The sequence below is a fragment of the Oryctolagus cuniculus genome, chromosome 15, assembly GCF_964237555.1.
Source record: "Oryctolagus cuniculus chromosome 15, mOryCun1.1, whole genome shotgun sequence".
NCBI classification, from domain to species: domain Eukaryota; kingdom Metazoa; phylum Chordata; class Mammalia; order Lagomorpha; family Leporidae; genus Oryctolagus; species Oryctolagus cuniculus.
The window spans coordinates 40,829,704-40,851,456 of NC_091446.1; the positions used below are offsets into that span (position 1 = coordinate 40,829,704).

General features: G+C 44.3%; 1 protein-coding gene across 5 annotated transcripts in view; it reads left to right on the forward strand.

Moving 5' to 3' along the window:
- The first annotated feature begins 6,553 nt into the window (after positions 1 to 6,553).
- Positions 6,554 to 21,753, forward strand: part of PANK1 (pantothenate kinase 1) — a 69,712-nt gene continuing 54,512 nt past the window's right edge. For 2 of the 5 annotated variants that reach the window (XM_002718500.5, XM_008270176.4), the window contains exon 1: positions 6,554 to 7,512. In XM_002718500.5, coding sequence (XP_002718546.1) covers positions 6,807 to 7,512 — 706 coding nt within the window. In that variant the 5' untranslated portion in view covers positions 6,554 to 6,806. Of the gene's footprint in view, positions 7,513 to 8,166; positions 8,424 to 21,753 lie in introns of those variants that run through there. The other 3 variants (XM_008270177.4, XM_051823394.2, XM_051823393.2) reach the window with 3 other exon arrangements.

Sequence of the window (21,753 nt, forward strand, 5' to 3'; positions counted from 1 at the left end):
GAGACCTGGATGGAGTTCCTGGCTTCTGGGTTTTGCCTGGCCCACCCCTGGCTATTACAGGGATTTGAGAAGTAGACCAAGGAATGGAGTATTTCTTTGTCTCTCTCTTGCTATGACTTTGAAGTAAAAGAAAGTGAATAACTGGAAAAAAAAATATAGCAACACAGGTGGTTTAGCCTGGGTGACTCCATTTTGATCTTTGGTCTATTGGGGCTGACTACAAGGTCCTGGTCCAAAACAATAGCTTTCCATAATTTTTATTTAACAGCACTTACACCTTTGCTTTTTGTTGCTGAAGGCCTGTCTTTTCTGTAATGTAGGTGAGGCCAGAGATACCTTGGGTGTGAGCATGGTACTTTTTACACAGTAGTTGCTCAATTCTGAAGAAAGAAGTGAGAATCTCTAATGAGAGGGTGGATCTTAGAAGCTTTGGAGAATGGCATTTGTTCAGTATACTTACTTGTATTTGGTGGGCTCTGACTCCCTGATGATATCACCCAGCTTTATTAATAATTCAGGATATTAATAATCTTGTGGGTTCTTGCCAGCTATTTAGATAAGAATTCTGAATACTGACTCAAAATAAACCAGGCAACATGGTAAGTTTTAAACGTTTTATTCAGTGAGAGAAATGCACAGGAAATTGAGGAGGTTATTTAGGGGAGAAAGAAGTCTAGAAGCTAAGTTGGGTCCATACCAGGCAGAGAGCAGGCCAGGAGCCACATGGAGCAAGGTGTGTGATTATGAGCTACCACAGGTAGCTTAGCATGGGCAGGAAAGCAAAGGCAGAGGAGAGGCCAAAAGGCCGCACACCCAAAGGCGCGGCACAGCAAGGGGAGGGCCCACGTGTTCCAGGCCTTTTATTTACTCCCAAGGATAGTGGTTTTATAGTCTGATTGGCAGTGAGATCACACAGGGAGCGGGGGTTGGGGGGATGAAGGTGTGGTCTCCAGTTCACAAATCTAATCAATTTAATCCTGTCTGCTTGCCTGTATCGTTGGGGCATCTCTGTTCAACTGTAGGTCCTGCAGAACGTTCAATAATGAAAATGATTGTGCTCAAATTTTATCTCTTGTATGATGTGGCCTTATCTCTGAGAAACATACCAACACCTGTAAGAAAAAAGCAAAAATGAAAAAAAAAAATTCTCAGAGGCTGGCATTGTGGAGTAGAGGGGAAGCCACCACTTAACACCAGCATCCAATATCAGAGTGCCAGTATAAGTCCTGGACTGGCTTCCAATCCAACTCCCTGCTAATGTGTCTGAGAACACAGTGGAAGATGACCCAAGTACTTGGGATCCATGTCTCTCACATAAACGACCTGGATTAAGTTCCAGGCTTCTGGCTTCACCCTGGCAGAGCCCCAGCCATGGCAGCCATTAGTGGAGTGAAACAGTGGAGGGAAGCTCTTTCTGTGTTTCTCTCCCCTCTCTGTGACTCTGACCTTCAAATAAATAAAATAGTTTAAAAAATTATATAATCCTGAGCCTATGCTATTCTGGCAGTTAATGTTCTGATAATTATTTTAAAATCATACCTTGAAATGCATCCTTTCTTTCTTTCTTTTTTAGATTTTATTTATTTATTAGAAAGGCAGGGTTTAAAAAATTATATAATCCTGAGCCTATGCTATTCTGGCAGTTAATGTTCTGATAATTATTTTAAAATCATACCTTGAAATGCATCCTTTCTTTCTTTCTTTTTTAGATTTTATTTATTTATTAGAAAGGCAGGGTTACAGAAAGAGAGGTCTTCCATCAGCTTGTTCACTCCCCAGATGGCTGCAAAATGGCTGCAATGGCTGGAGCTGAGCCCATCCGAAACCAGGAAGCTGGAGCCTCTTCTGGGTCTCCCAAGTAGGTGCAGGGGCCCAAGGACTTGGGCCATCTTCTACTGCTTCCCCAGGTCATAACAGAGAGCTGGATCAGAAGTGGAACAAACAGGTGCCCATATGGAATGCCAGCACTGCAGGTGGTAGCTTTACCACTACACCATAGCGCCAGCCCCAAAGTGTATCCTTTCTATAAGCTTACACTATAGCTAATTCTAATGCAATCTTGGGCATATTTGACTTTATTTTCACATTAGAAAATAACTATAATTTCTACAATGATAATATGTAATGATGGCCTAGTGGACAGACTTTATCTGTGTATCTTCAGAAAATAATAGCAAATTACAAATCTCATTTACAGTCATTAAAAACTTGGTTATAAACCCACATTGCACACCTTCCCCTTTAATCAGGAGGAAACCTTTTCCAGAATCCCTGGGAGGGCTTTCCTTGATAGCTCAGTGGCCAAACAGCTCCTATGTCAATTACAGATTTAGGCCTGTTAGGATTGTTCTTCTGAGTCTGGGGCAACCTCCTCAAGCAGTTTCACCACCCCCTGCTTGACAAAGACTGGAAACTGAAACAGAAAGGAGCACCCACTTTGAAGACAACCCCAGGATCTGCTTCTCTTCCACTCTGTAGCCCCAGTTCCTTCACCTGTGACAAGAGGCTAACTGCGTGCTTAATTGATTGCACACTTATTTAAATGCTTTAACTCTCATTTGCTGCAGGTACTGTGTTGAGTTCTGGAGTTTCAAAGATCAAAGCCCCTACTTCTGTTTTGGGAGGCTGAGAGCTATCAGAAGTGCTTTGGGGTGCAGACAGGTAATATGAGTGCATAAATTTAGCCTGCTTGCTTTCTCATCTAACTTTTAGCTTAAACGCACTCAGCTGGTCTAAAAGAATGGTTCACGGCTGGGGCAGAGCATGGGGGGAGGGATGTGATTTCATGTTTGCTGATCCTTTAGGAAAAAGAAGATAAAAGTTGCACTGAAATGTGAGAAGTGTTGAATTAGACTGAGACAAGCAGAGTGATTTGCCTTTAGTAGAGAGCCCCACCTCCACCCCCTATCCAGCCTGGGAGTGGGGAAGCTGAGGGTGGGATGAGGAGCTACTCAGAGAAGGCCTTGCCTGAGTACTTTGCGCTGACTCTTGAACAGTGAGGAGATAACCACACGGTTCTTCTGGGGAGCTGCACAGGGTGCGAGTGGGAGTACAGGAGATAAGGACTGAGGCAGACAGGGCACGATGGACCCTTGTGCCCTGTTGAACAGTTTGTGTAGATTATGAATTGCAGGGCATCCATCAAGGAAATGAGGTACAAGAATGCCATAAGCAGATCTTTATTTGTCAAAGGGTCATCTTTTTAAAGTTTAAAACCCAGAGACAATATAGGTAGAAGGTGTTGTTCCTTTTCTGTAGTCTTTATCTTGCATACTGAAACCACCACATCCCCAGTTACGTAAACTAGAAGCAGAGAAGTCACCCACGCTCTACCTGTCTCTTACCATCCATTTGACCACCAAGCTCTATGGATTCGTTAAATGTTCTCCTTCTAACCTCTGTGTCCACTGGTTCATTTCCCAAATGGCAGCAATAGAGCTGGGCCAGGCCAAAGCCAGGAGCCAGGAACTCCATAAGGGTCTCCTATGTTGGTGGCAGGGATTCAAGCACTTGGCCTTCATCCCCTGCCTCACAGATGAATTAGCAGAGAACTAGATATGAAGCAGAGCAGCTGGGACTCAAACTGGCGCTCTGATGTGAGATACTGGTGTTGCAAGTGTAGGCTTAACCCGCTGCACCACAATGCCAGCCCCCGAAGTGTTTTTTTTTTTTTTAATTAAATATGTATCCCCATCATCATTATTACCTACTGATGAGTCAGTCTAAGGACATGGGCCAAGAATCTGTGCTTAAAGTTTTTCTTAGTTTACTGGTAACATTCTGTTTCTTGATCAGGTGCTGGTTACATTGGGTATTCATTTGGACAAAATTCATTGAGCTCTGTAGGATATACATCTTTTCTCTATGTGTATCAGTTTTCAATAAAAAGGTAACAAGTACCTAGGTAACACTCAATGTTGGAGAACCATTGACTTTCCTGTCTCTACTAAATTGTAATCCCCTTGAGGGAAGTGAAGTCAACTCTGTTGTCTCTATAGTCCCAGCCTATGTTAGTGCTTTCAACATAGCAGAGCACCCATTTAATGAATGCCTGCTAAGTAAATGAGGAACGGAAGGAGGGAGGTCACTTGTGGCTTCTCTCTTCCTTCACTCTCTTCCAAACATTATTTTTTCCATGAGCCTCCTGGAGCACATGACAGCTCTTGCCTCAAAGTTACACCTCCTACACACCCCCTGAAAAAACCTGTAGAAGCCAGCTGGCTGATTCACTACCACACTCACGGTGTAACTGATACAGGGTACCAGCCTGACAAGGACAGGAGAAAGGAAGCGGGTGGAAGACGTTCTGTCCCCAGTACCAACACTTTTGCCCTGCTTGGGCCTGAGCCATCTGGCTCAGGCCTCCCTCACTGTGACTGGGAATCAAGCTGGAGAGAATATGTCCTTGGAGATATTGTAATGCTAAGACTTCTATTTGCATCTCTGATGTAAGTTGCTTCCTAAGTGTCTCAGCTCTATTATGTGGGAATTCGGAAACTACAGCAATGGTGGTTTTTAGCAAACTTACTGTAGAAAGTAAAAGGTACCCTAGGCAAAATATCACCAAAGTCATTTATTCACTCACAAATAATTACCAAAAGCATCCTAGGCATACAGTGATAAACAAGAGTCATGGGCCTTAAGGGAGTAGTGCAGTAGGGGGAGATGGGTAATCACAAAGCATTTTCTTTTTCATAGTGCTTGTGATGTGCTGGGTTGTTTACAAACATCAGTTCATTTCATCATTATAACAGCTTCATGATATCCTATTATTACCTCCATTTACAAATTACAGAACAAATGTATTTTATAGTTACAAACTGATAAGGGGTTATAAGGGGAATACAGCAATTAGGGAGAAATAGCAGGAAGACCTAATAAGGTAGTCTGAAGGGTCGGGGAAGTTTTTGCAAATACAAGTAGTAGAAGCAGAGCTCTAAGGGCTAAGCTGCTGTTTAGTAGACAGAAAACATCTTAGGGAAGAGATATTGCAGGCAATGGAAACAAGAGATGCAAGATGTTTGAGGAACAGCACAGGGAGCCCAAAATGCTGCAGGAGAGGTAGGTGGGTAACCAGACCACCCCAGTTTCTTTTCCTCTAAGTCATCAAATAACGTAAGATCAGGTAAGAGAGTTGAGATATAGGGTCTAGTCCTAAATTTGTTCTCAGTAATCTCAGCCATCTGTCTGTGGTTTAGTTGCATCATTTGAAACAAACAAAGCCAATGAGCAAATCAGAGGGGCTCAAGTGGCCCTGTGACAGGTCTCCCAGTGGCAGTCCTTGCCAAGCCCTAACTCCTCTGTAGTTTCAGTACAAATGAGAGAACATCACAGAAGGTAAAACCCACAATAAATACAGCTGTGAGCATAGTTTGTTCCCCTCACTTGAAAGCAAGAGTGAATTGCTAACAGTGTAAGAAGCATAATAATTGCCTCTTGTCAAAGGAAAAAACCACAACAACTTAGTTTAGAGATCTTAATTATATTTATTTTCCTTTCTAGAATAACGCAACACTTCACAGAACAAGTGTCCCTGTGGTCCAAGTAAAGGATTGGTTTTACAAAAAAAGTTAAAAAAAAAAAAAAGCAAAAGCAAAAGCTGACTGGACATTCTAAGTTACTTTCCTTGTAGGGGAGGGTCGGGGAGGCTGAACAGAAAAATTATTGTTAACAGTTACTTCATGTTGCTTCTTCTGTGTAAGGATTAAGGCAAAGGGAACTTCATTATCATGCCAGTTGAAACTATCCTGTTGGGAAATTTGGCTATTATCTCTCTCACCTGGTTCTTTTGGAAGGCCAGATAAACAGCTAATAGTTTTAGCTTGGTGACAAGGGTGACTCCATTTTGATTGTCAGCCTAGTCTGTGCAGGAGGTCAGAAACAATGGCCTCCTGTTATTTTTGTCAAGCATTCTTTGGAGCATTTATTGTGTGCCGGGATTGCACCAGGTACTTAAAGCAAATTTCCTCACCAGGGCTCCCTAGTGCAGATCGGATCCGCAGCCTCACGGGGTTACATAACTTTGCTAAGGGCCTCACCACCCAAATTTGTCCTCCTTACTGAGCATGCCCAGTCCTGGTTCCGACTGCCAGGTGCATTGAGCAATGACTTTCTCTGGGTTTGTTCCGGAGGCCGAGTTGGAATTGGAACCCAGGCCTGACTCCGGAGCTCGTGGTGTTGATCCCCTGTGACCCGCCTTCCCTTCTTAAAACAGGAGGCAACTCCTTACTCTTTAAATAAGGTGACATTGTCTCTCGAAGTCCTTTCTGAGTGAGGGAAGCGCTTTTTTTAGCTTGGGATCGCTTCTGTTTACTTGGTCTTTTCCAGCATCGGTTAATCCCGCCTACAGTTTTGTCCTTCACTGTCCTTACACTGTATTCCCGGGTTTCCTCCCTGTACTAGACAACTCCACAAGACCACATGGTGTTTGTGTGTGCGTCCGCGCCAGCAAAGAAATTTTACTCCCCTAGCTCCCTACGGCTGCCTACCTTTCTATAAATAATCACTCCCCACCCTCCCCTCGCGCCCCTGGGTGGTTTGGTCATTTAGCCAAACGCGCGCGCGCGGACACACTCTTGGGAAGTGGGGTGGGGGCGCGGCACGAGTGACCTTGCGAAGGTGCCTAGCCCACTAGGGACCGGATTGGCAAACCCGAAACCTCTGCAAATATTTGGCCTCCTCCCGCATTCCTCCCGAAGCCGCTGGCTCCCTGGCGCCCGCCTCGCCCAGTCCCCTCGCCGCTGCTCCGCCATACAAAGCCTAACCCGCCCATCTCCTCTTTGCAAACCCAGAGAACTTCATTCCCCATGTTGAAACTCGTCGGTGGCGGTGGCGGGCAGGACTGGGCATGCTCAGTGGCGGGGACAGGTCTGCGAGGCGAGGAAGCTGCATCTGAAGTCGCACGGCCCGGGGATCTGGGGGCGGCGGCCGGCGGGGTCCCGGGCTGGGGGTGCGCGGTGGTCTGCGATCCAGCGCCCGGGACGAGCATGCTGCGCGCGGGCGCGGCGGAGCCGGCGCGCGGGGGGCAGGGAGCCGCCGAGGTGGGGGAGTCGGCGGGAGGAGGGGAGGAGCGCCTGGCTCGCCATCCCCCGGCGTCGGCTCTGCGGCTGCTGAATCGGAAGCCGCAGAGAGGCTCTGAGAAAATAAAGACGCCCGAGAATGACCTCCAGCGAGGCCGCCTGAGCCGGGGCCCTCGCGCCGCGCCGCCAGCCCCCGGCATGGGCGACCGCGGCCGGCAGCCAGAGCGCCCAGCCCCGCGCTCCCCGGGGGTCCCCGTGGGCACCGGCGCCGCCGCCGTGAACGGGCTGTTGCACAACGGCTTCCACCCGCCACCAGTCCAGCCGCCGCTCGCCTGCAGCCGGGGCTCCGTGGGCGGCGGCGGCGACGAGGTGCCCCCACGCCTTCAGCTCCCGTCCGAGCTCCAGACGCAGCCGCCGCTCCCTCACCACGACTCGCCGGCCAAGAAATGCCGGCTGCGGAGGAGGATGGACTCGGGAAGGAAGAACAGGCCGCGTAAGTCCTCCGGGAGGGGAGAGCAAGCGCGGAGCCGGGCGCGGCGCGGCGCGGCGCGAGGGGAGCCGGAGCCGGGCAGCGCACGTGCTGCGCCCCAGGGCTGGCCCGCGGTCCGGGGGAGGCGGGCAGGGCGCTCGGGCCGGACTCTCCTCCCGGGGCGCCAAGCCCTGGAGAGCGTTACCTGAGCCTACCCTTTGCCCGCTGTTACTCGCAGCAGAGTGGGGCGAAGGGACAGGGAACTTGAGGTGGTTCTTAGTCACGGATCTACGCAAGGCAAGCGCGCTGCCCGCCTTCCTAATTGTGGCTGGGAAAATGTGTGCGAACGTGCCGTGCGGTGCAGGCGCGGGGACAGCGGCGGGCACCGCCGAGGCCGCCGGCTCGCTCCTTGGAGCGGCTCTTCCTGCGGCGGCCGCCCCGGCCACCGGCCTGCCCTTTGAATCGCAGAGCAGCCGCCGTCCCCTCAGGCCCATTGGCGAGCGCAAGTCTGGAGGCGTGGAGTTTGACAGCCCCCCAAATCACAGCCTACCAAACCCTGCTTCTTCGCAGCCAATGAGAGGCCCTAATTGGAGGGACACACCCACTGATACCATGTGGGCCGGAACTCTGTAGGCCAATGAGGGCTGCAGGTGGATTTTTTTTCCTGCGGGGCGGGGCGGGGGCGGGTAGGTAGAGTTGAGGGTTTGTAATTGTACTGTACCGCGCCGAAAGCCGGAGCGGCTTTATTTCACAACCTAAAACTTGTATATATAATAGCAGTTTGTAAAGCTCAGCTTCTCTGCGGGACGCTCTGGGATGTAAATTTGTAGGTCGAGTTTACGACTGATTTCCTTAACCTGAGCCGAACCTCACTCAGCTGGTTGCTACCTCTTTGTGAGTGTTTTTAATGAAGCTTATAAATGGCAAAAAGCAAAGTAAGTAGAATGTATTATAATAAATGATTGCATTCAGACATGCATTGTCGGCCTATAGATTCTTCTGTTCGATATGGGGAAATTGTTAGATAGGTTTCGGATTTCTCTAATAATTTGATATTTGGCAAACAGCATAACCACCTTCACCTGTTTATCTTTTTAAATCTCTCTCTCTCTCTCGATTTTTCTGCATCGAATTGAAGTTTATAAGATTTTAGAAAACCCTTTAACGTGACTGTGGGTGACACCAGTACTTGAACTTTGTAGGGTTGAAATGGTAAGGTTGGAAGCCAAGGTTTTGTGGAATCTTGAAATCACTCCGCAGATTGGGTTACAGTTGTAAGGAAGACATGTGGCACCTGAGTATTTACTTTTGTTTTTGATACTTGTTAGAAAATGACTTTCTTATGAACTTGGTTTTGATTACCTATGACTTACTTCTTTGAAACTTTTACTTCTTTTACTTTTTTGAAACTATATTTTAGTTCTTTCTGCCATCTACGTTAACCAGTTGGACCAGAGTTTGCAATGAAAATAGCTAAGATATAAGGATGGAGAACTATACTGAAATTGTGTTTAGTGTTGTCAACTTGAATGGTCTGTGAATGAGGGTATAATACCTCTTGAAATAATTTTGGGGGACTTGAAAGTACAGTCTAACCATAGCTTGAATACAGAAAAACTAGCATTAACATGTGTCTGCAAACCCAAGGGATTTATTTTAAAATACAAGAAAATATAATTAACTGTCTTTGTGCTTTGTTTATATTTCTTACAGAAATAAAAATCTTAAATTGTTGTTTAGTGACCATGATAGCTAATTATAATTTAAGAGGATTCCTCACCAAAATTGGCTTATCATTTTCCTGCTATGTTTTCTTTTCTCAGATCAAACATATTTGAAATAAATTTTACAGGTTCTGAGGAATTATATCTGTTCTTTTCACTACCAAAACCTCTTAGTTGAAACTAGGTTTGACTTAGTATTTTTGCGCCTTGCCTGTTAACATTTAGCTACATATTTGCAAAGGCGGTACTGTTCAATCAGTAGCTATTCAGGCATTCTAGGAAGACTCTTCTTAGGGTTAAGCATATTCCTGTTTTCTCAACACTGACAGATTTTACGTGAGCAATTACTGAAAAGAATATTTGCATTCCTTTACATGAACCCTAAGAATGTATTGGTGGTGAAGCATCAAATTGGATAAATAATTAAATCCTTCTTACCAATTACAATGTGAGACACCTGCCTCTGTCCAGACCAGGTGTGTGTTAGTACAGCCAGTGGTGTCACTTGTAAAGGCGCCTGGAGTGTATATGTGGAAGGCTATGTTTATATTTGGCAATATTTTGGGTGGAGCACAATCCATGTGACAGTATGCTTGGAAATGATGAATGGGATGATGTGAAGATTTTTTATATTATTTAAAAGAACTTTTTAAAGATTTATTTATTTATTTGAAAGGCAGAATTACATAGAGGGAGAGACAGAGAGAGAGATCGTCAACCTGCTGGTTACCTCTGCAAATAGCCACAACAGCTGGGGCTGGGCCAGGCCAAGCCAGGAGCCATGAGCTTCTTCCAGATCTCCCACATGGGCAGCAGGGGTCCAAGCACGTGGGCCATCTTCCACTGGTTTTCTGAGGCCATCAGCAGGGAGCTGGATTGGAAGTGGAGCAGTCGGAACACCAACCAGCACCCGTATGGAATGCCGGTGCCATAGGCGGTAGCTTAACTCTCTACGCCACAGTGCCGGCCCCAGATTATTTGAAAATGTTTAATCTGACCTCTTAGTGCGGGTAGTATTCACCATCTTGCGTTCTAAAAATCGGATCAGTGGAAGGTTGGTTTTGCTAAGCCTGGAAAGGGGGTTGGTTGTTCACTGTTTTCATCTAAAGGGCCATCCGCTCAGCTCCTCCTTGGGAGGCTTTTTCAAGACTGGTTGCCAGCATCAGGCTTCCTTGGTTGCCTCGCGTGCCTCTGTACTTTGCAGCCATGTGACTTCAACCAGATGTCTTCCCTGTCATTTTAAAATCCTGGAGTTGAGCTAGGTGTTCCCGTACCTTCAGAATTCTGTGACGCTTTGGAACTGACAGTTCTGCCTACGTGACCTCTACTCTACTTATGTACTCTGCCATGTGACTTAGCATTGAATCATGCATGTGTATGTGTGTGTGTGCCCTGTGCTGATTTTCTTCATGTGCATTTACTTGTCTTTCCAGTTAAATTGGAAGTATGATAATAGATGATACTTTCTTTTCATATGCCTGGCCCCTTGGCGACATGTGATGAGTGTTACAGGAAAAAAGTTACAAGTGACTTTATTGGTATCTCACTGAAGTTGCTGTTTCCATCTCTACAACAGATTTTGCCAGAAATCTTCTTTGAAGCATAGATAATTGGATAAGTAGCACCTCATTGGGTCAACTCATTTGCCAAATATCTCTAAACCAATGATAGTCTTGATGAAGATGCTGTGAGTGCCTACTATATTGGAAATGATATGGTCATTCAGACTATCTTCTTCTACCCCAAGGTTTTGGGTTTAAATCTCAGCTGTCAGATCAGGGTCAGTTATTTAACCTCTACATTTCAGCTTAGTACCAGCAATATGAAGATAATTATACATCCTGGGATTGATATGAGAGTTATGTGAGAATATATCTAAAGAATTAAGTGTAAAGATTCCTGCTGGGCAAAGAATACCTATTCAATAAATGCCGTCATCACTGCCCCCCTAAACACTGCCCAGCATTAATATACAGGACAAGACAGTTGAGCTGGCAGATAGAGCCTCAGGCTGTTTTAGGTGTTTTTTTGCTTTTAGGGTTTTTTTGTTTTTTAAATACAGGCCTCGAACAAAAAAGATCGAAGAGTTTTATTTGACTGTAACTTTTCTAACTCCACAATTTTTCTTTTCTCTCCCTTCCTTCCTTCCTTCCTTCGAGAGGAGACTTTTCCCTCTTGGTTATAGCTAAAAGTATTGGACATACCATATTTTAAAGGTAATTTTTTATTTAGGCCAAGATAAGATTCTGGTAACTTTTTTACTGAAAAATTTTTCCATAAGCATACATTTATGGCATTTAAACACCATCCACAAATATTCTCAACAATCCCTTGTATGGATTTTCTATAATTTATTTAACTTGTCTCTCAAAGCATTAGTTACAGGTAGGCTGACTATATCATGAAACACCTTTGCCTTCACCTAAGCTTTTTTTTTTTAAAAGACTTTATTCATTTATTTGAGAGATGAGTTACAGACAGAGAGAGGGGGAGAAATGTCTTCCATTCACCAGTTCACTCAATTGGCCGCAATGGCCAGAGCTGGCCCATCCAAAGCCAGGAGCTTCTTCCAGCTCTCCAATGCAGGTGCAGGTGCCCAAGGACTTAACCATCTTCTGCTTTCCTAGGTCATACAGAGAGCTGGATCAGAAGAGGAACAGCCAGGACTAGAACTGGAGCCCATATGGGATGCCGGTGCTACAGTTGGAGGCGTAGCCCTCTATGCCACAGTACTGGCCCCTCACCTAAAGTTTTTGAATAACAGATTTAAACATTGTGGTCTCCATTAGAACTGAAATATTTTACCACATTAGAAAGTAGAAGAGTAGCAACAGCAACTTTGTATGTAACTCTTTCTACCTAATAAGTTATTTTCAGTGAACAGATGAATAGTGCAGACTTTTGAAGGAAGCAACAAGAAATGATACAAAATATTGATTGCTCTGTTGAAATGCTGGATCTTTTTTGGCACCAAGAACACTTTTTTAGATCAGCTACAACCCTGGTGGAGAAAGGAGGACACTGCAAAGGAGATATTTTGTCACCCTACTCTAGGCTACAGAAAGCAGTGAACACCTTCCAAGGGCTCCAAGATGTGTGGTGTCTTCTTCCTTCCCAGGGTGTGGGCAACAGCAGGAGAGATCTTCAGTGGGCAGGTTCTGATTTCTCAGGTCATCTACATAGAACATCCAGATAGCAGAGAATGGGTGAGTGATCTGTATGCACTCATGGCAACTAAGGAAGCTTTAGCCACCATTGTGAGAGTTTAAGGCTTCAGTTTTCTAAATATCAAGATATTTAGGGGCCGGTGCTGTGCCTCACTTGGTTAATCTTCTGCCTGTGGCGCCGGCATCCCATATGGGCGCCAGGTTCTAGTCCCGGCTGCTCCTCTTCCAGTCCAGCTCTCTGCTGTGGCCCGGGAAGGCAGTGGAGGATGGCCCAAGTGCTTGGGCCCCTACACCCACATGGGAGACCAGGAGGAAGCACCTGGCTCCTGGCTTCGGATCAGCGTAGCTCCGGCCATAGCGGCCACTTAGGGGATGAACCAACAGAAAAAGGAAGACCTTTCTCTTTGTCTCTCTCTCTCTAACTCTGTCAAATAAATTAAAAAAAAAAAAAGATATTTAGCTTTGGCACTTTGACTTTTATATTACCCCGAATTAGCTAATGAGAGAAACCAGGATAGAATGATAAATATGGAGAATTTTCTGGTTGTAACTGCATAGGGTATGGATACATAGCCTCCTGATGGATGAGAAGCATTCAGACAAATTCAAGAACAAAAGACAAAGGGAAAAGCAGGAGCATTGCTCTAGTATTGCTACTTTCTGGGATGAAGTCAGATTCTCAAACTTCTCAGTTAAATTATGAACTGAACAATACACACTTGAAATGAAGGTTCAGAAATTTAAGGCCCAAGTGTGCAATGTCTAAGGAGTTAAGGATTCTGTTAAATATGAACACTGCTTTCTCCCCAAAAGGCCAGTAAGTGAATTTCAACATTCATACAAAGCATATTTTGTTCAGCATGGAAACCAAAGATTGGAATAGTGCAGTTAATTCCTAACATATGGGGTGTTTAATATGTGAATAAAACAAAACTCATGGGTTTGGAGACAAAATATGAAGGGAAAAAAGAGTATTGATTTTAACTAATTGGTTTTGTATTTGTGTTTGGTTTGTGTTAGTCTTTTTGTTAATAAAAACATTAATTTATCGATTCATACAGAACAACTGAAAGTCTGCATCGTGACTTCATGGTTACTTTTAATTGTGTGTATGTGTTAGTGTGGACTAAATATAAACCAGTTACAGTGAGAATAAATGACAGTTTCACTTGTATTATGTTTAATTAATGTGCTTTAGCTTTAATATGAAAGCAGGTATTCACCTTGGGATGATAATATTCTGAATCAGATGGAAACCAGTCAGCATCCCAATGTGGCATGCAGAATTTCTAAGTAGAGCTTTTCTCTAGGTAATGCAGCAGTCAAGCTTGGTATCTCATTAATCTGCATGTGTGTGTGTGTGTGTGTGTTTGAGAATGTATTTGAGAGCATGAGGTGATTTGAAGGGGTGAAGGAATGTTATTTTTAAAGTCAGTATGTCAGAATAATTATGTGGGCCCCTAACACTTCTGTCTAGTTTGGAAAGAGGGTGGAAAAACTCACGGCAGTAGAGGGTACTTCACCAAGTGTGTGAGTGGCTAGTATGGAGCAGCAGATTCATATTGCTCTGTGTGTGCTTTGACAGAAGTGTGTGAATGCCACTCCCAATCTCCATTTTACAGACAGGAAAGAGAGGCTTGGGGAGCTGAAGTAACCTGCCCAGAGACTATAACCAATGAACGGCAGGGCCAAAACTTAAAGCTATGTCTATGCCCATTGCCAGTTGGCTTTCTTTATATTGGGAAAAGGAAGTTTGTTTTGTAAAACTTCCAGTAAAGATAGGTGTATATAAATCTGTGCACCTCTGGCAAAAAGCTTGCCTTTGTGTTGGGCAGTAACTGCCAACATTTAGGAGCACCCATTATGTGCTGGGCTCCAAGCATTTTGTATGAAGTATCTCATCTAATACTCCCAGGGCCCTGTGGATAGGTACTATTGTTACCTTCCTTCCAGAGGAAGAAATGGAAGGCTCGGGATTTTGACTTTTCTGGGCAGCACCCTAGTGGATTTCCAGGAAGTAAGTGTTCTGTGGTGGAAAGAGCTTTGCTCTAGTGAGAAGAGTTGTGGAGCCATGGGATCTGGGTTCAGATCCTCCTCCTTCCATTACTTGTTAACAGTGTGGCCTTAGACGGGATTCTGTACTTCTCCAAGGCTTGCTGTCATTGGAGGTAAGGGTGCTCATTTCATGAGGTGTAGTGAGGATCAAATGTAGAAAATGTATCCAGGTGTTTCCTAGTACATGCATCATGAAAGATACCTTACTGTTAACACTAGCTCTATTATTATGAATAAACAGCACTTAATATTAATGTCATGCTGTTGTTTAATCACCGAGACACTCAAAACCTAGTGAAATCTCGGGATTTCCATGAACTCGTCTTACCCTGACTGAGAGAAGCTTTGGGGGGCTGAGTTTTGAATATCCTGCAGTCCAGTCTGGCACCACCTCCTGAAAGGAAGCTCCTATAATGCCCACTTTTGTTTCTGGACTCAGGACCTATGGGCTGTGCCCCAAGTCTTGACTTCATTGTCACTGCCATAGATTGCTCCATTGCAGCTCCTAAGTATACAGTGGACCCTGTCTGAGAGTGTTGTCTGCAACTTGGTTAATAAGTAGATGGTGTGATTTATGTGGCTGCTACTGTAGTGTCAGGACTAAGTTATTTTTGAAAAAGGAAGTGTCCTCCTTTGATCTTGACTGTTTGATATCTCATTCATTGAATGAGTCAGATATACATACATAAGAGAGAAGAGAAGAAATAGAAAAGAGAGCACTTTCCTCTATAAAAGCCACATGAATTGGACAAGACTTCAGAACAGTTGCTCCAGTTCTTGGGTCATCTTTTTTGACCCATTCTCCAGGGGTTGAAAAATGGCCTCACAAACTTTGTTCTGGCAGATGACAAATGAGATGGAGATTTCTGGGTGCTTGTAGTCTTGAGCTCTCACATATGGTCCTTCTGGTGCTACTGGCCTTGACCTTCCATGGACTCTGAAGTACAATAACTCTAGATAGAGACTCTGGAAAGAATGGACCTGCATGTAACTGAGCTGGGGCCAGCCTAGGTAGTGCCAGTTACCTGGAGTCCTTTGGGGCTTCTGGAAAACCAACTTCACAGCCTAACTTAGGCAGGCATTCAGGGGTGAAAGACACAAGGATGGGCTTCATTGACTTCAAGCCTCTTAGGAGTTAGCAGTATGCTAAGGCTTCCAGCAAATTGGAAGCTCTTAACAAATGTTAGCCATTATCGGCAGGGGTGTTACATTTTTCTTTTTTCTTTTTTAATTTACAAAGCCATTTCATATCCATTATCTTTTTTTTAAAGATTTATTTATTTATTTGCTAAGTCAGAGTTACAGAGAGAGATCTTCCATCTATTGGTTCACTCCCCAAATAGCAGCAAGGCTGGGCCAGGCCAAAGCCAGGAGCCAGGAGCTTCATCCTGATCTCCCATGAGGGTGCAGGGGCCCTACCATTTGGGCCCTCTTCCACTGCTATCCCAGGCACATTAGCAGGAAGCTAGTTTAGAAGTGGAGCAGCCGGGATTCTAACCAGTGTCTATATGGGATGCCAGTGCTGTAGGCTGACACTTATTCTACACCACAGTGCCGGCTTCTAGATTTTTCTTTTTCCTTTTGTTTATTTTTTCTTTAAGATTTATTTTTATTTATTTGAAAGGCAGAGTTAGAGAGAGGCAGAGGCAAAGAGAGAGAAGTATTCCATTCATTGGTTCACTCCCTAAATGCATCAGCCAGAGCTACGCTGATCCAAAACCAGGAGCTGGGAGCCTCCTCTGGATCTCCCACGAAGGTGCAGGGGCCCAAGGACTTGGGCCATCTTCTACTGCTTCCCCAGGCCATAACAGAGAGCCATATTGGAAGTGGAGCAGCTGGTGCTGAAACCGGCACCCATATGGTATGCCGGCACTGCAAGCGGTGGCTTTACCCTCTATGCCAGTGCCGGCCCCTAGATTTTTCTTACATTAAGTCAAAGCCTGCCTTCCTGTTGCTTCTATCCTGTGTTCCCTGACAATAGTATATATATTCCATCTTCTACATGATAGCTCATTGACTATTTTATTTTTTAAAAATATTTATTTATTTATTTTTAAGTCAGAGTTACACAGAGAGAGAAGGAGAGGCACAGAGAGAGAGAGAGAGAGAGAGAGAGAAGGTCTTCCATCCGCTGGTTCACTCCTCAGTTGGCCGCAATGGCCGAAGCTGGACCAATCTGAAGCCAAGAGCCAGGAGGTTCCTCCAGGTCTCCTACATGGGCGCAGGGGCCCAAGGACTTGGGCCATCCTCCACGGCTTTCCCAGGCCACAGCAGAGAGCTGGATTAGAAGTGGAGCAGCCGGGACATGAACTGGCACCCACGTGGGATGCAGGCACTGCAGGCAGCGGCTTTACCCGCTCGCCACAGTGCCAACCCCTGGCTATTTTAAGATAGCTGTATTACTATCTTGACTCTTCCTCTGTATCCTACAAGAACTAAGACCTTCATACCTGTCTGCCAGACTTGGCCCAGGTGTTTCAGTGTGGGTTGTAATGAACTATTGGCAAGTCTTGCATGGGCCAGAGGATGGCTTTTTGGGGTTATCATAAAGAAGGCCAAATGCATTTTGTCTTAGATGGTCTTGAACTCTGAAATTTAGTGATTCCTGTTCAGACCCAAAAGGAACTAATGAGTTTCTCTTCCTCTGGGCCAAGCACCATGCCAGACTCCGGCTGCGCTAGTCGCTTTCATGTGACTCTAGACTGGAGTGTATCCTAAAGCCAGCAGCCCGACTTGATTTCACTGAGATGTTACGGCAATTCCTGAAGTTACTGATCTCAAAGTCAGGACCTGAACTTTAGTTGTGTCTTATTATGCAGCTACCTGTTTGATGAAAAAATATAAAGGGATGCTATATACTTAGGATGTAATGGAGTAGGAAAGTAATATATGTTTGGCAAAGGGGATAAGCCAATCTTCCTGCCTTCCCTGGGAGGTCCCTTCCCTCTTGTGGAAGGAATTTACTATGTGAGAAAGGATCCAAATGTGATTTATTCTGTAGGATGGCCACATAATACTTCATCAACAGCTTTTCATGGTAGAGATTCCCTGAGTAATTATCCCAGGACCACAGCCTAAAGTGGGATTATTTTAGGCAAAGCAGGAGTTCCAGTCTCTCATGCTGTATGAGTAAACTCATACTGGCTCTGGGAGCTGATTGTTCACATTTCTTTCAAAGTCTGCATTCAATGTCCTTCTATTAGTAGCTTGAAATTGGCTGTAATAGGGATATTTATGCCATGGAATTTGGCAAACACTGCAAATCAGATCTTTGTTTTCAGAGAGTCAGTTGTTAAACATTTATCAGCATACCAGTGAGTAGGACACAGTTCCCAGAAGAGTCTCAGAGGAAAGTCTAGAGGGCATCAGCAATACCAGTTGCGTTATTGAACCATCTGAGGTAGAGATGAGAGGAAAGGTCAGCTTGTCCTTTGCTATGTAAGAAGATGACATTTGATGGGAGAGCCTCAGGCTCAGGTAAAAAAGCATTCTCCAAATACTTGAAGTTCCTCTAGGGTCTAAGGGTATACTTTCTTTGTACTCAACATTGCTTTCTGCTTGCCTTTCTCCCTTTGAAGTTCCTACCACAAATATAGTTGGGTTCAGTGCTGGATAACCCAGAAGAAAGACCAGTTGTTTGTTAGTATACCATCAATGCAGCAGGGGACTCAAGGAAAGAAGAAAATAATACACTTGTCTTTATGTGTGTAGCTATACACACATACGAGCACCAAAGTATTAATCACAGAAAAACCATAACTTTGAACTTATTTCATGATTCACTATTTCTTTAAAATATTTATTTATTTATTCTAAAGGCAAGGTTACAGAGAAAGATCTTCCATCCCCTGGTTCACTTTCCAAATGGCCACAACAGCAAGGGCTGGACCAAGCTGAAGCCAGGAACCAGGAGCTCCTTCCAGGTCTCCCACATGGGTGCAGAGGCCCAGGCACTTGGGCCATCTTCTACTGCTTTCCCAGGCACATTAACAGGGAGCTGGACAGAAGTGGAGCAGCCAGAACTCAAACCAGTGCCCATATGGGATGCCAGCGTTGCAGGTTGTCATTTTACTCACTATGCCACAACGCCTGCCCCTGTTGTTTTTATTTTGAATACTTAAATTGAGTTCATTATGGATTGAGGAAAACCAAAATTTCTATATGTCCCAGTTGGATCTTGGACCTTTCTACAGTGATTTATGACTTACGTATCGTTGCCAGAATGTCATTGTAGAGTTGTGTGAATGTCTTCATTTCATATTTCTGGTTAGGGTGGACAAGTTGAGATTTGTCCCAGACAAGAGAAAAGGGAACTTGGTCTGTTTGATCCTTTACCAGGAGCAGTGACACAAAAAAGTAATTTTCCAGTTGAGACATATTTGGATTTTACTCCTCTTGTCTTCTCCTTGTCCTGAGTATTTGAAGAGTCCTGGGATTTTTAAAACTTTCTCATTTAGTTAAATTTCTTTTTTTTTCTTTTTTTTTTTTCTTTTTTTTTTTTTTTTGACAGGCAGAGTGGATAGTGAGAGAGAGAGACAGAGATGTCTTCCTTTTTGCCGTTGGTTCACCCTCCAATGGCCGCCATGGCTGGCACGCTGCGGCCGGCACACCGCGCTGATCCAAAGGCAGGAGCCAGGTGCTTCTCCTGGTCTCCCATGGGGTGCAGGGCCCAAGCACTTGGGCCATCCTCCACTGCCTTCCCGGGCCACAGCAGTGAGCTGGCCTGGAAGAGGCGCAACCAGGAAAGAATCCGGTGCCCCGACCGGGACTAGAACCCGGTGTGCCGGCGCTGCTAGGTTGAGGATTAGCCTATTGAGCCGCGGCGCCGGCCTTTAGTTGAATTTCAAACATGCAAAAGTAGAGCATATAGTAAAATGAACTGCCAAGCACTCACCACACAACTTCTATAATTATCAATTAATATCCAACCTCATTTTATTCCATCAATTACATGTCAACCTCCTTTCCTCCCAGACTGGGTGATACTGAAGCAAATCTCAGAAATCACATCTTTTCAATATTGAATGTTTTTATATCTATATCATAAAAAAGAACCATTTTACTTTTAAATAATCATGATCTGTTACTTCTCAAAAAGCTAATGATGCACTGAATCCAGTGGCGACTGTAGTGTTTTATGAAGCACAGGAAGATAAATAAGTTCAAGTTAGTAACCGCAATTAAAATGGTTACATCCATTTGTAGGTAAATAAGAGAAAACCTGACATTGTGTTGCCCCTGGGAATCTTAGTTTGTCAATATCTATTATTCTTTGTTTATGACTAATTTTATTTTTTTAAGGATTTATTTTATTTATTTGAAAGAATTACAGAGAGAAGTTGAGCCAGAAAGAGAGAGAGAGAGAGAGAGGCTTTCCATCCACTGGTTCAGTCCCCAAATGACCACAATGGCCGTAGCTGAGCTGAGCTGATCTGAAGCCAGGAGCCAGGAACTTCCTCCGGGTCTCCCATGCAGGTGCAGGGGCCCAAGCATTTGAGCCATCTTCCACTGCTTTCCCAGGCCACAGCAGAGAGCTGGGTCAGAAGAGAAACAGCTGGGACACAAACCGGCACCCATATGGGATTCCGGCACTGCAGGCAGAGGCCTAGCCCACTACGCCACAGCACCAATACCCATGAGGCCCTATGGGGGCACACATTGAAGCCATATTTCTAGATCGGTCTGTGCCAGTTGAACCAGACATAGCAAGAGAAGATCCTTGGCCATATATTCATGGGTGGCCCTAATAGAACTGCTGGTTACTCATCTTGCTTTTAGGGATACAACAAGGCAAAAGGCAGTTTTGTCTGTTTAAAAGTTGTACTTATAAAGCATGCCGAAAAGCACCTAACTTATATTTGAGTGAAGTTGTTAACCTCTCTGAGCCTCAGTTTTGTTTTTGTAAAATGAACATAATGAGGATTAAAAAAATAATGTGTGTAAAGCTGCTAGCACAGTGCTTGGCACATGGTAAACCCTTAGTGTTAGTTGATGGAGTGCTGCTGGCACTTGGGTAACTAAGTCTTTAGAGGCCTTGAAATAAGCTTCTTTTACTTTTTTTTTTTTTTTTTATTATTATTACTTGAAAGCCAAAGTGACAGAAAGAGAGAGATCTTCCATCTGCTGGTTCATGCCCCACATGGCCTGAACAGCTGAGACTGGGCCAGGAAGAAGCCAGGAGCCAGGAGCCAGGAACTCCATTCAGTTCTCCCAAATGGATGGCAGGATCCCAAGCACCTGGGCCATCTTCCACTGCTTTCCCAGGAACATTAACAGGGAGCTAGATCTGAAGCAGAGCAGCCTAGACTCGAACCAGCATTCTGATACGGGGTGCTTAACCTGGTCTACCCTGCAGTGCCAGGACCATTCTTTTACATTCTTATAAACAGAGCATTGATTGGCAAGTGTGTAGCTCTGAAGTCTTTAACTTTGCCCTATACATAGATGACCTCATAAAATTGCACAACTTAATACACCCCTTCATGTGTACCAACCTCAAATTTTAGTAAATGCTTAGGCATATTTACTTGACAAATGCTCTCACTCTGGCTTAGGTCAGTTACATAATAACAAGTAAATGGGTAACCTGTCAAGCCCTTGATAATGCTGTCATCAGAGTTTTAGCACTTATTAAAAGGTTTGCATGTTTTCTCTTTGATTTTTATATTTATTGCAGCCAAAGTGAGGATATTTTTGGTGTTCAGCTCTTTGTGAAACATTTTCAGTAAATCTTTTCACACTATTGAATCAGTTTTGATTAAAAAAAAAATCCCTGACATTGCAAGGAAAGCTGTCCAAAAAACAGTTATGATTTACACCTGCTCTCTGCAAAGTAAGCTTTTCTTCATATTGTGCAATCCAAAGTGCACAACTAAACAAGTGCTGAAGTTTCTAAAGTGGCAGTTTCCAACCTTTTTGTTAATTGATAAGAGCAATAATGCTCTTATCAATTAACTTTACATGATCTGATTTGTAAAACAAACCAATACAAATAAGATGTTGCTTTTATTTCTTTCATATATGAGGTTCAGAGTAAAGATGAAAAAACAAAAACAAAAAAAAAAAAAAAAGGAAGGGAGGGAGGGAGGGAGGGTTTCAAAGCTATAGAATTTGAAAAATTCAGCTCTTTGTGATATAGAAAGACACTATGCCCCCAAACTAAATGATCCCAAATGAATAAAATAATTTGAATGCTCATATTTATGTTTTTAAAACTGTGTCTTTGATACAAATTGTTATAATGAAAAAAATTGCTACTTGTTATTATGATCACTCCTAGCAACTTGCCAGTGATAACCCAGAAGGCAGCTAAGAGCTGT